The sequence below is a fragment of the Podarcis raffonei genome, chromosome 16, assembly GCF_027172205.1.
Source record: "Podarcis raffonei isolate rPodRaf1 chromosome 16, rPodRaf1.pri, whole genome shotgun sequence".
In the NCBI taxonomy this organism is placed as follows: Eukaryota; Metazoa; Chordata; class Lepidosauria; order Squamata; family Lacertidae; genus Podarcis; species Podarcis raffonei.
The window spans coordinates 22,942,252-22,955,535 of NC_070617.1; the positions used below are offsets into that span (position 1 = coordinate 22,942,252).

General features: G+C 42.7%; 1 protein-coding gene across 14 annotated transcripts in view; it reads right to left on the reverse strand.

Annotated features, from left to right (window-relative positions):
* HORMAD2 (HORMA domain containing 2) overlaps positions 1-13,284 on the reverse strand; it is a 73,323-nt gene that overhangs the window by 15,326 nt on the left and 44,713 nt on the right. For 4 of the 14 annotated variants that reach the window (XM_053369361.1, XM_053369358.1, XM_053369363.1 and 1 more), the window contains exons 2-8: positions 10,159-10,246; positions 9,910-10,054; positions 9,154-9,217; positions 8,830-8,869; positions 6,930-6,950; positions 4,529-4,555; positions 2,677-2,744 (exon numbers count right to left, since the gene is read on the reverse strand). In XM_053369361.1, coding sequence (XP_053225336.1) covers positions 2,677-2,744; positions 4,529-4,555; positions 6,930-6,950; positions 8,830-8,869; positions 9,154-9,217; positions 9,910-10,054; positions 10,159-10,209 — 416 coding nt within the window. In that variant the 5' untranslated portion in view covers positions 10,210-10,246. Of the gene's footprint in view, positions 1-2,676; positions 2,745-4,528; positions 4,556-6,929; positions 6,951-8,829; positions 8,870-9,153; positions 9,218-9,909; positions 10,055-10,158; positions 10,247-12,768; positions 12,892-13,087; positions 13,243-13,284 lie in introns of those variants that run through there. The other 10 variants (XM_053369369.1, XM_053369365.1, XM_053369364.1 and 7 more) reach the window with 10 other exon arrangements.

Below are 13,284 nucleotides of genomic sequence, written 5' to 3' on the forward strand. Positions count from 1 at the left end.
ATAGATGTGCAGGATCAGATGCAAGGGACACTACTTTCTATGCAATACCAGCGCAATGCATAGCTGTGTACTGACAACACGGGAAGCTGACATGTGCTTTGTCAAACCACTGATTCCATTGGCAGGAGTCTTTCCCAAACCTTTGGACCTTTTGCATGGAAAGCATGTGCTCTGCTACTGAACTTTGGTCCTTCCCCCAACCTATGAACCAACCCTAGGAGTTTGAACCCACAGGAGCATGAGTCAGTTGCAAGATGATGTGCCACTGACAGTCATGGACAGTTCCACTCTCATGAATAACTGCTCGTGTGAACACTAGTTGAGCAGTGTGACATGAAAGCCTTGAACACACACAAGATTGCAAATCTGATTGCATCTGTTGGAAATTTTTTAACAATGTGTCTGTTTCATGGAATCAGAGCAATGATCTTACATGAGTTCACAGTACTGTAATCATATAATTTCACATGATAAATTATTTGTGGGTGCGAGCAACCTATGGAACATTAGAACAGACTCTGAAGTGTTCTTTGTCATTATACCTTCCCTAAATGAGTGGAAGACACATGGAAAGAGGGCCAAGGACAGAACAAGATGTATGTGCCATCTGAAGACACTTCAGCTATCACAGATCTACTTACAACAAAGCAACTTGAAACATGTACAGTGATATGCTGCTGCAGCCTCTTCTGATAAGATTGCAGATTGAGTTGCCAGACTTAGGATAACATTGTAGTTACACCAACGCAAGCCAGTGTGTATGTGTTGGCCATTCTACAAGATTTGAACATCAATCTCACAGAGCCAGTAGAAGCCAAAATAGCAAAATGATTTTCAGTCACAAAAGCAACCACTGCCACTTATGCCCCACTGGCAAATATAGAACACCCACTGACACATTTTACAGTAAGGATATAAAAGGGCTGCAGAGTCTTTTCACCACTATAATCAAGATAAATAGGAAAGACAGATTTGCAGTGGGCTACTGCCTAGAATTACAAAATTTGTCATTAACACATGAATTGACACTATGAGTGTGGAAAGGGCACAGCTCCAAAATTAAAAATGGTTATGAATACTCATTTGTTCAGCATTTGTATCTATGAATCCTATCTAAGAAATAAGGAAGCAATTTCAGAAACCATCAGATTGCCACTGGAGAGTATGTGCTCATCCTTCTAAGAAAGATTTAATTAAAGCAAACTGAACAGGTTTATTTCAGCACCTCTAAATCTGTAACCCAGATCTTGACATCTAGCTCCAGTTCACACAGCGAGAAGACTAGGTGCAAAGTGAGTGGTGAGATATTCAAGAGGATAATTGAAAGTGCCAAATCACATTAACATTTTTTTTCACCATGGAGGTATATCATGAGTACCTTGTGAAGCGGCTTATCAAAGAAAATCTGAATTCTAGGTTGTACAGGGTACGGTATTTTAACTAGATGGTACATGATTTTGTAGAACTGTTTACAAACTAGAGTTCCACATGATTTGTGCCACCTAGTGGCAATGGTGGAGAAAGCACCATCTGACAGGAAAGTGTGCAATTTGGAGTCCAATTACCATAATACATCTCAGTTCATCTGTCAAATCAGAAGATGGCCTGAGGGCCTGAGGCCACTCACTATTGTCTCTGTCTGATCCTGATCTTGCCCTGAAGCAAGTCCCATATTTAATATGATTTATTCCTTAGGAGGTAGACACACGATTGCACCCTTAGTGCTGTAAAGAGGAATCTTATAGTTATCTAATTCACAGGCTTGTTGTAGTAGACATGCAATAATAGACTGCAAAGTAGTTTGCATGTGAAAAGGCACTACACAGTAAATAAATAAATAAATAAATAAATAAATAAATAAATAAATAAAACAAAAGTGTGTCTGCATAAGAGCAGTTTTCTCAAATTAAACACTTCAGGGCAGGGATAGGGAACCAAATGCAGCCCTCCAGGCCTCTGTCCAGCCCTCAGGACTCTCCTCAGACATGCCCTTCACTGCCCCTCCTCTAGAGCTTTTGCCTGGTTCTGATGTGTCCTTGAATAATACCTCTTGCTTACATGGATAGAGGATGGAGAGAAGTGTAGAAACCTCTGACTGCTGGATAAGGTAAAGGTAAAGGTACCCCTGCCCGTACGGGCCAGTCTTGACAGACTCTAGGGTTGTGCGCTCATCTCACTCTAGAGGCCGGGAGCCAGCGCTGTCCGCAGACACTTCCGGGTCACGTGGCCAGCGTGACAAGCTGCATATGGCGAGCCAGCGCAACACACGGAATGCCGTTTACCTTCCCGCTGGTAAGCAGTCCCTATTTATCTACTTGCACCCGGGGGTGCTTTCGAACTGCTAGGTTGGCAGGTGCTGGGACCAAACGACGGGAGCGCACCCCGCCGCGGGGATTCGAACCGCCGACCATGCGATCGGCAAGTCCTAGGCACTGAGGTTTTTACCCACAGCACCACCCGCGTCCCTGACTGCTGGATAGCCTTCTGTAAAAAAACATAGACCCTGCTCCTTTTAGGTTCTGGCACTGCCTATGCCTCAGGGCTGGCATGTGGCCCCTGGAAGGTTTCCCATGAAGGAGTGTGGCCCACAAGCTGAAAAGGGTTTCCCATCCCTGTTTTAAGGCAAGCATCTCTCTCAAGGTATTTGACCGAGAAATTAAATGATGAAGTGTTTACCTATCAAAGTCCATCTGAGGTCCATTCCTTGAATACTTGAACTTGAACCGGTAGAATTCTGTCATGTGCTGGAGATTGAAAAGCAAAGAGCAAGACCGATTGTAACTTGCTACTGTAACAAATAGACTTCTGACCATCATGGGATGTTCTAGCCATATAATAATTCCCACATGAGATCTCAGAAAGTGTTTTCCATCTCCTTACATTAAAGCACATGAGCTATCTGTTGACATTTTACTCCCTTCTTCAAGTTGATTGCTTTGTCCTTAGATATCATTACTGTGTTGTATTAAGGACAGTCCCACACTTGATGCCATTACACAGAAAACTTTATGTTTGTCCTATAAAATGTTATTTTATACATACACAGACCATTTATTACATTACTTTGGCTCTAATTAGCTGGAACATTTAGTACTCTGTGTACAATGGTGCCAGCCTAACTCATCTGTCATGCTAAGAAAAACTGTGTATGGAAAAAGTAAACAGCTGAAGGAGGGCAAAAAAATAAATAAAAATGAAATGGTTTGCTTGTTCTGAAATACAGTGGTACCTCGGGTTACAGACTCTTCAGGCTACAGACGCTTCAGGTTACAGACTCCACTAACCCAGAAACAGTACCTCAGGTTAAGAACTTTGCTTCAGGATGAGAACAGAAATCGTGCTCTGGCGGTGTGGCAGCAGGCCCCATTAGCTAAAGTGGTACCTCAGGTTAAGAACGGACCTCCAGAACGAATTAAGTTCTTAACTAGAGGTACCACTGTAAGCATAAATGAGTTCACTAACTCAGAGTGGGAGATGCTGTGATTAAACTCTAATGAAAAGAAGGTAAAGGGACCCCCGATCATTAGGTCCAGTCACGGACGACTCTGGGGTTGTGGTGCTCATCTCGCTTGACTGGCCAAGGGAGCTGGCGTACAGCTTCCAGGTCATGTGGCCAGCATGACTAAGCCGCTTCTGGCAAACCAGAGCAGCGCACGGAAAAGCTGTTTATCTTCCCGCCAGAGCGGTACCTATTTATCTACTTGCACTGTGTGCTTTCGAACTGCTAGGTTGGCAGGAGCAGAGACCGAGCAATGGGAGCTCACCCCGTCACGGGCATTCGAACCGCCAACCTTCCGATTGGCAAGCCATAGGCTCTGTGGTTTAACCCACAGCGCCACCTGCGTCCCTACTCAAATGTATATTGATTTAATTCACATCATGCCTTCTCATTAGGATGATTAAGACAGCTAACAAAATTGCACAAAGCAATTACAATGAACAAAAATGATACAAAAAAAATCAAATAAAAAATCATAATAATTCAGGATAAAAGCTGCAAGCTGTTTTTACACCTCCCTCTTCTGCTGACTGTGGATGTTCTAAACCCAACCATAATGGCAAAAGGAGGGCTTGTTGCCAGACACTTCCTTCAGCTGCTGACAGATCCAATGGGCAATTGGAAACTGAAGTAAGATTCATGGCTTCAGCTTAGTCCTGGTGATGATTGTAGATCTTAGAAATGATTGTCTAGGAGTGCCTTTGCTGGTTTTCTTTTTTAAAATAAAGCTGTGCCCTCTCTCTGTTTAGCAAAGAACAGAGCTTTAGCTTACCAGCTTTGCATGCAAAAGGTCCCAGGTTCAATCCTCAGCATCTCAAAGAAGGTCTGGGTATATCCCTGTCTGGAACCCTAGAGAGCAGCTGCCAGTCATTGTAGATAAAGCTGAGGTGGCTGGACCAATGGCCTGACTCAGTATAACACAGCTTCCTATGTTCCAAGCATGCATGTGTTGGTGGTGGAAGCTGAGATTCTGGCTAACTTGAACATAAAGCATAATTTCTGCCTACTTGATTTTTGACTTTCTCTTACCTCAGGTTCTTTAGGGTTGGTATAGATCTGTTTTAAGAAAGCATTGAATTTTCATAGTAAAAATGAAGCAAGTACAATTCTGTTTGATCACAGGTGGACTATAAATCTCACTGCAGGAATTTTTTTTACTCATCCTTCCTGGATCTGTAACTAGTCATACAAACTGTGAAATGTGTATATAAATATCTGTCTTGCAAAACTTTCCATAACCCCAGCTCTCATTCAGGGAATTAATAAAGCACCCCCCCACACATAGATACCTATAGTCAGCTCACCAAACCACCCAATATTCAGGACTTCTAATTTTAATAGATTTTAATAAAGCCAACAGATTTTAATACACATTTCCCTGTGGAAATGTCAATCATAATATCTCAGTGTAGCAACTACAGAAACATGGGACCTCTCCTGACATAATTTTTAGTGCACATTCATGATTACTTGTCCTCTTGATGCTATTGGGGCAGTCACACATGATCCCACTTTCAATACTGTTTGTACCTGCAAAATTTTGGGGGCTGACACACTGCTTTACTTCCAATCAGTGCAAAATCCCATAACTTGCTATATTTTTTTATACGTACAAATGTTCTGGTTTATTTTTGTTCTGCCTTTTGTTGCACTGTCCCTCCAGACAGAAATAATATGGTAGCATTGGGGAAATATCTCAGAATAAACTAAACCAGAATAAATCCACCACTAATGCACTATTATTGTGTTAAGAACATGATGCAGAATGCACCTGCCATAAAACACTTGTCTGGAGAGGTCCATTAGGGCAATGAGACTGGTTTTACTTTGAGTGTAACAGCCACAATAGTCTACCATGCAAAGTGAAAAACTGCCCTCTCCTGGCCACTACTTAACGGGGAGAGTCAAAACTAAATGAACAACAGACTGCAAGAAGAATAAGCTTTTATAACCAATCATTCCAGCTATTTGCAAAGTGTGGTGTGTGGAGCTTGCTGTTCAGGGGGTGGGGGACTGTCAGCCCCCTAGACCTTTCTATCCAGCCTACAAGCAATCTCCAGGCCACACTCCTCTGCATCTTCTTGGAGTATTTCTGCATGGCTGGAATGTGTCTTTGAACTCTGATAATGCTCCCTGCTTGTCTGGATGGAGAGATGTGTGGTGTGTGTGTATAAAGCTGACTTTTGCGTGACCAGAATGTAACCTACAGTATAAAAGTAAGAGTCCTATTAATTTCTCTGCCCACATTGCCACTGATCCCCACCCACCACTGCCATGCAGCCCCCAGGAGATTGTCCATGAAGGAATGTGGCCCTTAGGTTGATAAGGGCTTCTTATCCTTTGCAACATGGGGGAGAGTAGAGTAAAAACAAGGGTGGTGAAAAAGACCCTCTTCATCCCTCCAAACTCCAACAGCAAATCTATTATGTTTGTTTGTTTGTTTAGTTGTTCATAGCAACAAAATCTACAATAAACTCAGTATCTGTGATTAAACGTTAGTCTGCTTTTGTTTACTGTGTCAATAGAAAATAAAGAAATCCTACATTTAACAAACTTATTGTCTGTGATTTATCAGCTGTACCAGGGCTGCTGCCCCTCCTGCATGAGGCAAGGTGAGGTGACCGCCTCAGGTGGCAGGATCCACAGGAGCAGCAGATCTAGCCTCCATGGAACACATCACCTGCTGCTGCGTTTGGAGGTCAGATCATCTGCTTCCCCAGTGCTGCCTCTGTAGAGGTTGTAGAGCAGGCATAGGCAAACTCGACCCTCCGGATGTTTTGGAACTACAACTCCCATCATCCCTGACCACTGGTCCTGTGAGCTAGGGATGATGGGAATTGTAGTCCCAAAACTTCTGGAGTCCCAAAACTTCTGGAGGGCCGAGTTTGCCTATGCCTGCTATAGAGGTTTTTGACCCATAGGAGGCCCTCCTGATCTTCTCCCACCCTTGTTCCCAGTGTAGATCTTCACTCAACCCTTCTTCCCTGGCTAAGGGTGGGGGACATACTATTTTGTGGTTCGCTTCAGGTGCCAAAATGTATTGGGCTGGCCCAGAGCTGTACAGTGAACTGTAGTTTAATGAAATAACTTGAAACTTCTAATAAAGAATTTTCAGCACTTTCACCAAACTACAATACCCAGAGGCTTGGGGTGGGTGGAGACTGGTGCAAACTGAACTGGTATTAAACCTTATAAAAAGATGTAGGTGTGTAAAGATGGCACTTGTAAACATATTCAAACAAGTTAGAGATTGCGGAGTGTACATCACAGTGGGAAGTAAAACTTGAGCAAAGTGTTCAGATATTGAGGTAAAATATATTGTTGAAATATCTTAATCTTTGCCCAAGGCAGGTGAGACCAAGTTAGTATTTGTTCTTTCCAAACAGAGGAAGAGGAAATCCTCTGTGAATTGATTTCATGTACTACTTACTGTTAAGACAGCCATATGTAGCTGGAAAACAAAACAAAACACAAATGAAGGATCAAAAATCAGCATTTCATTTTAAAATGTCCCCATCGTTTCTTCCCTTCAACTGCTACTATTTCCAATAGCTCAGAGCTGAGGGGGCGGGGGAACCAGCTTTTTTTTACTTGGATGTGTTGCGGTATCTTGGCGACTGAACAATGCAACTTTTCAAGTCTAAATTGTTTACTCAAAGAAATATCTCAGATGCCATTTTACATGTGATTTAACATTGCAAAAATTTTCTTTACTGTAAATAGCAGTTGCTGGGAAGGACTTATCAGAAATGAGACTACAGCATATGGGGTGTGTGTGTTAAACTTTCCCTCCTGAGCTGTGGTCCTGATGTAAATCTCCATCCCAAAGGATGAGAGAGAGAGACCCCTCACTGGTGCCAATATAGTCTTTTTCCCACTTAGAGTGGTAGATGGAACTGCAAGAAACATCACTGACATCTTGTGGCCAATTGGATTAATTACACATAAAAGGGTAGCTTTAGGTTTACCGGTACTGTATACGGTATTTCTTTTCTTAGTTGCACTCACCTGTATAAATCTTATAAAATCAGTTTCTGTACCACATGCAACTGAAAAAGGCAGTCTTAACCCAGTGTTTGGTATATCTCAACTACTTTCATAGGGCCAAATTAGATCTGCCGACTTCTTTTTACCTTTGAAGTGGTTGTGGGGGATTTTAGTTTTTATGAATGCAGGTGCAGGGTGATGTGCTAAATCACACACACTTCTTTTCGGTGCCCAGAGGAAGAGGGAAATGGGTACTTGTATTGTGCCTGATCCCCAACCCCTACACACACACACACACAGAGAGAGAGAGAGAGAGAGAGAGAGAGAGAGAGAGAGAGAGAGCAGCTTCAGGGGCAGCACGGTGGGAAAGGACTAAAAATGTGCTGCCTCTGTATGTACACCAAATAAGGAGGCAAATGAGGGTGAGTCAGGTCATGATTTCACATTCTCAACATAATTTCATCTACTTATGTGAAAAGGAAAATGTGTTGTAGTTATTTTTAGATTCTCTATTATAGTCAACAGGGATGAAACAGATTTTCAGATTTAACATCAGACCTGGACCTGAATAATAAATCAAAACAGAATGACACAGAACAGATCCAAAAGAGACTGGGTTGCTTCTAAATGCTACAAATATAAATACAAATAGAACCTTGTAATTGCTGTGCACCCCTCTTAAATATTTTCCCCGCACCTCTGCTCTGATCAAAACCAGAACTTATTGTGAATGCTTTAAGCTTAAAAAAAAATGTCAGGAGATCCTGCAGAGTGTTTGGCCTGGCCATTGATATATAGCAAAAGAACCAGCATTATAACTTAAAAAAATAAGCAACCGAAGTAACAAGCACTAAGCAAAGAAAAGTACCTAGGACAGGTATCTTTTTCTTTAAATGATGCTTTGACAACTGTTTTTGCAAATGTGATTTTCCTGTCGGTGAATCTCCATCTTTAGAGAAAAATTTCATCTGTTCAATATCTGCATATCAAGCAGCACTTTTGGACTGGGATATGGTCATCTAATTTTTTTATTATCATAAAATATATATTACAAGTCTGGTTCAAACTTACTTATTGAATTACTATCAGGCACAACATGCAGCAGAATAGTCTGCAAATTGATTTGATTCATGGACATCTCCATATTTACTCCAGTTGCAGACATGGCATAGGCAAACCTTACATCTCTAGAGGAACAGTTTTCTTTGGTCAAGACAATTCATTCAAGGCAAGAGGTGAAGAGCAGACAATTTTGCAGTGAGGTTCCCCTGCCTTCTGTAACCTTGTGGTGAAATCTCATGATACTTAAAACACGGTTTAATATAAATGAAATCAAAACTTACATAGTTCTTTTCCAGCGCATCAAAGCACCCTTGAATCCTGCTGGAGCAGATATATTAATGAATGAACATTCATCCAAATATATATAGTGATAACATTCTTAGTTGCCAAATGGAGTTTAGAGCTCATAGCAAACAAAATGAAGGAATGCTCTGGAATGTAAAACCTGTGCCCAGTTAATCAATAGTAAGGATTATATAAATCTCTGGTTTTTGTACCATCCTTGGTTGGGGGTGTATGTAGAGAGTTTGTGCAGAGCCAGGCATCTGCTACAATCAATATCCACTATGGTATCTTCTTGATCATTTGGGATTTCTGTTTCTTACCACTTGACTATCTGGAGTGAACCCTGGCAGCTTTTATCTTCTCGAAGAATTTTTAGGCACATGTCTGGAGGAAGAAAAACAATGCAGTTAACTGGTGTTTGCCAAGTTGATTTCCAGCTACCAAATATTGGCTGCTTCCGGACAAGTGGCTTCAAGTTCAACCTAACTGCTCTTCCGTTGGAACTCAGAAGTATTGTGCTTTTTCTATGTGTACATCTCACTATACTTGCAAACAGAGAGACAGAGACAAAGACAGAGAGAACAGCTTCAAATCCACATTAAGCTTCAATGTAAGGTAAAGGTAAAGGACCCCTGGACGGTTAAGTCCAGTCGAAGGCAACTGTGGGGTTGTGGCGCTCATCTCGCTTTCAGGCCAAGGGAGCTGGCGTTTGTCCACAGACAGCTTTCCAGGTCATGTGGCCAGCATGACTAAACTGCTTCTGGCACAACGGGACACCATGATGGAAACCAGAGCACACGGAAACAACGTTTACCTTCCCACCACAGGGGTACCTATTTATCTACTTGCACCGGTGTGCTTTCAAACTGCTAGGTTGGCAGGAACTGGGACAGAGCAACAGGAGCTCACCCCATCATGCAGATTCCAACTGCCCACCTTCTGATCAGCAAGCCCAAGAGGCTCAGTGGTTTAGACCACAGCGCCACCAGCATCCCTAAACTTCAATGTGGATAAGCCTGACATGTAATAACTGAAGAGTTCAATGAAACAGAAAAGGTAAAGGCAGCAAAAGTTACCATCTAAATAGCAGGTTCCATAAGAGCTTTCTGGGAAGAGCCCTCGGAGGTAAGTTATGCAGGAGATTGAAACTGCTAGCAGCCTTTTCACCAAAACCATAGACTGCTGCTCAGTGGCAACTCTGTTTGGAAACAGAGACGTTTCCTGAAAATGATGAAAACATATTTCCTATTTGCTTTAGAAAACAAATAAATAAATTGGAGGTCTACATTTTCTTCTTAAAATAATACTACAGGTTTGCTTTGTACCTTCAAAGTTTTGGGCTTCTGCCCAATATGCAAGAGTTGAGCAGTAGCCATATTCGTTCAGTTAACTGTTTTCCAAGGAGTATTGGACCTACAGGAAGACAGATATGCCTGTGATAAGAAAGAGTTACTTCTAGGCAACCAGGGATTTCAGCTGCTCCCTGGCTGCCCCAGTTTTAGACTCCAAATGATTACCATAAATATGGCAGGCTAGCAAAAGTTTTTGAAGACCATTAAGCTTTGGAGGCTGATTTTCAAGACTGACCTACGCCAAGGGTCAGCAAACTTTTTCAACAGGGGGCCGGTCCACAGTCCCTCAGACCTTGTGGGGGGCCGGACTATATTTTTTTTGGGAAAGAAAAGAACAAATTCCTATGCCCCACAAATAACCCAGAGATGCATTTTAAATAAAAGCACACATTCTACTCATGTAGAAACACGCTGATTCCAGTACTCGTCCATGGGCCAGAATTATAAGGCAATTGGGTCGGATCCGGCCCCCGGGCCTTAGTTTGCCTACTTATGCACTATTCAACAGCTATGGCTTACCTGAGTGTGTGTAATAGTTTTAGCTGCCTTTTATTCACATGCCATTGATTAGAATAATTGTATTTTAATTTGGTGACAACAGTCACGAAATTAAAAGACACCTGCTCCTTGGGAGAAAGGCGATGACCTAGACCTAGAGAAACCTAGACAGCATCTTAAAAAGTAGAGACATCACCTTGCCAACAAAGGTCCGTATAGTTAAAGCCATGGTTTTCCCAGTAGTGATGTATGGAAGTGACAGCTGGACCATAAAGAAGGCTGATCGCAGAAGAATTGATGCTTTTGAATTATGGTGCTGGAGGAAACTCTTGAGAGTCCCATGGAATGCAAGAAGATCAAACGCATCCATTCTTAAGGAAATTAGCCCTGAGTGCTCACTGGAAGGACAGATCGTGAAGCTGAGGCTCCAATACTTTGGCCACCTCATGAGAAGAGAAGACTCCCTGGAAAAGACCCTGATGTTGGGAAAGATTGAGGGCACAAGGAGAAGGGGATGACAGAGGACGAGATGGTTGGACAGTGTTCTCGAAGCTACAAACGTGAGTCTGACCAAACTGCGGGAGGCAGTGGAAGACAGAAGTGCCTGGCGTGCTCTGGTCCATGGGGTCACAAAGAGTGGGACACGACTAAACGACTAAACAACAACATTTATAATTTAGTCGGCACCTTTCATCCATGTTACTCAAGGCAATGAACAATGTTATTTCCCTCTTCTCCTACCTCATTCCCAGTTACAAACATACTTGAAATAAAAAGCACTCAGATAGCAGGCTAGAAAAAAGCCTTTGCCTTAAACTAGGACAGAGGAAGGGAGACTAATGGTCTATGTGACTCAGTATATGTACTGTACAAAGTTAATGAGTGTGACACGCAGGGATAAAGCATAAAGCTTCACTTCTTACTGAGAATCACATTTTCTGAGTATTAGAAATTGGTTCAGTTACTGCTTTGAACCATAATAATATTATAAAGAATTGTATAGTCTTCCAGGTTTGAGCCCCAGGTTGAGCAAAAAGATTCCTGCATTGCAGGGGGTTGGACTAGATTACCATTGGGATCCCTTCCAACTCTCCAGTTCTCCAGTTCTATGCCTGGGGGACCATACAGCTGTTAGCACCCAGATCATTCAGTTCCTGACAGAAGTTAGATGAATGCTGTTCTTGAAAGATATTACACAAGCAATTTTTTTATGTTCACAGCAAGAACCTCTGACCACTCGTGATAAAACACTCAGCCATGTCAGAAGTTCAGGTCTCATATTTTTTGCCCCTTCAACACCATGGCTTAAACATGGGCAGTTGCCCACTTAGCCGTGAACTATGACAGGGTCTTCTTGGTGGTGGCTCCCCATTGATGGAATGCCCTCCATGGGTGTAGCCAGGATTGTTCTTGAGGAGCAGGCTTTTGTTAGGGGAGGCAAATTTTTGTTAGTGGGGGATAGAACCTCATATTTGTATTGATTTGTACTGATTTTTTTGAGGGGGAAACAGCTGCCCCGCTGGCTATGCCCATGATGCCCTCCCTAGTGAGGTGCGTTTGTCTGCAACCTTTAGGAGTAATTCAAAACTTTCCTGTTTATCCAGTGCATGGGTAGGCAAACTAAGGCCCCGGGCCGGATCGGGAGCCGGCCCAATCGCCTTCTAAATCCGGCCTGCGGACGGTCTGGGAATCAGCATGTTTTTATATGAATAGAATGTGTGCTTTTATTTAAAATGCATCTGTGGGTTATTTGTGGGGCATAGGAACTCGTTCATTTCCCCCCCCAAAATGTAGTCCAGCCCCCCACAAGGCCTGAGGGACAGTGGACTGGACCCCTGCTGAAAAAGTTTGCTGACCCCGATCCAGTGCATTTGAAGGCCAACATACTGTCCCTGGCAATTTTGGGTTGCACCAATGCTAGTTCTACTCAGAGCAGACCCACAGAGGGTTATTTATTTTTAATAAATGTGTATATACTTATAACAATATCCAAGTGGTTTCCAACAATTATACATACACTGTATGTACCATACAATAAGTTACTGGGTGTGACTCATTTAAATCAATTAAGTTCCACAGGTTTACCCTGAGCAGGACTTAAGTTGGACACAATCGCTGAAATGTTTAGCTGTGAGGTGAATTTTTCCCCAGAGGTTTTTTAACTGCTCTTTTTTTGTTTGTTTAGTCGTTAATTGTATTGTTTTATTACAGAAGTGTTTGCCTCCCTGGGCTCATTTGCAATGAAGGGCGGGATTATAAATTTAAGAAATGAATACTAAGCGACCCCTGGAACGCGTGAAGGGCAGCTGAAGTGTCCCTGAGCAAGTGCAGAGCGCGTTTCCCTTGAGGATCAGATCAAAGGAGGGCTATTTTCAAACTGAGAAGAAACTGAGCCTCTCCAGACCTCTAATTAGGCTGTGGGCTATCTCGAAGTTGGGGCAAGCACTGGGGACGTTTGTTTCCTTCTTTCCCTATATATTTGGGGGGTTTTGCGACGGCGGGAGGGAAAGCCGCAATTTCCCTCAGACGGAGCTTCCCTTCAGGTCGAATAGAATCCTGCCCGCTTCCCGCCTAAATTCAACGGTCGACTCTGACGCTCCC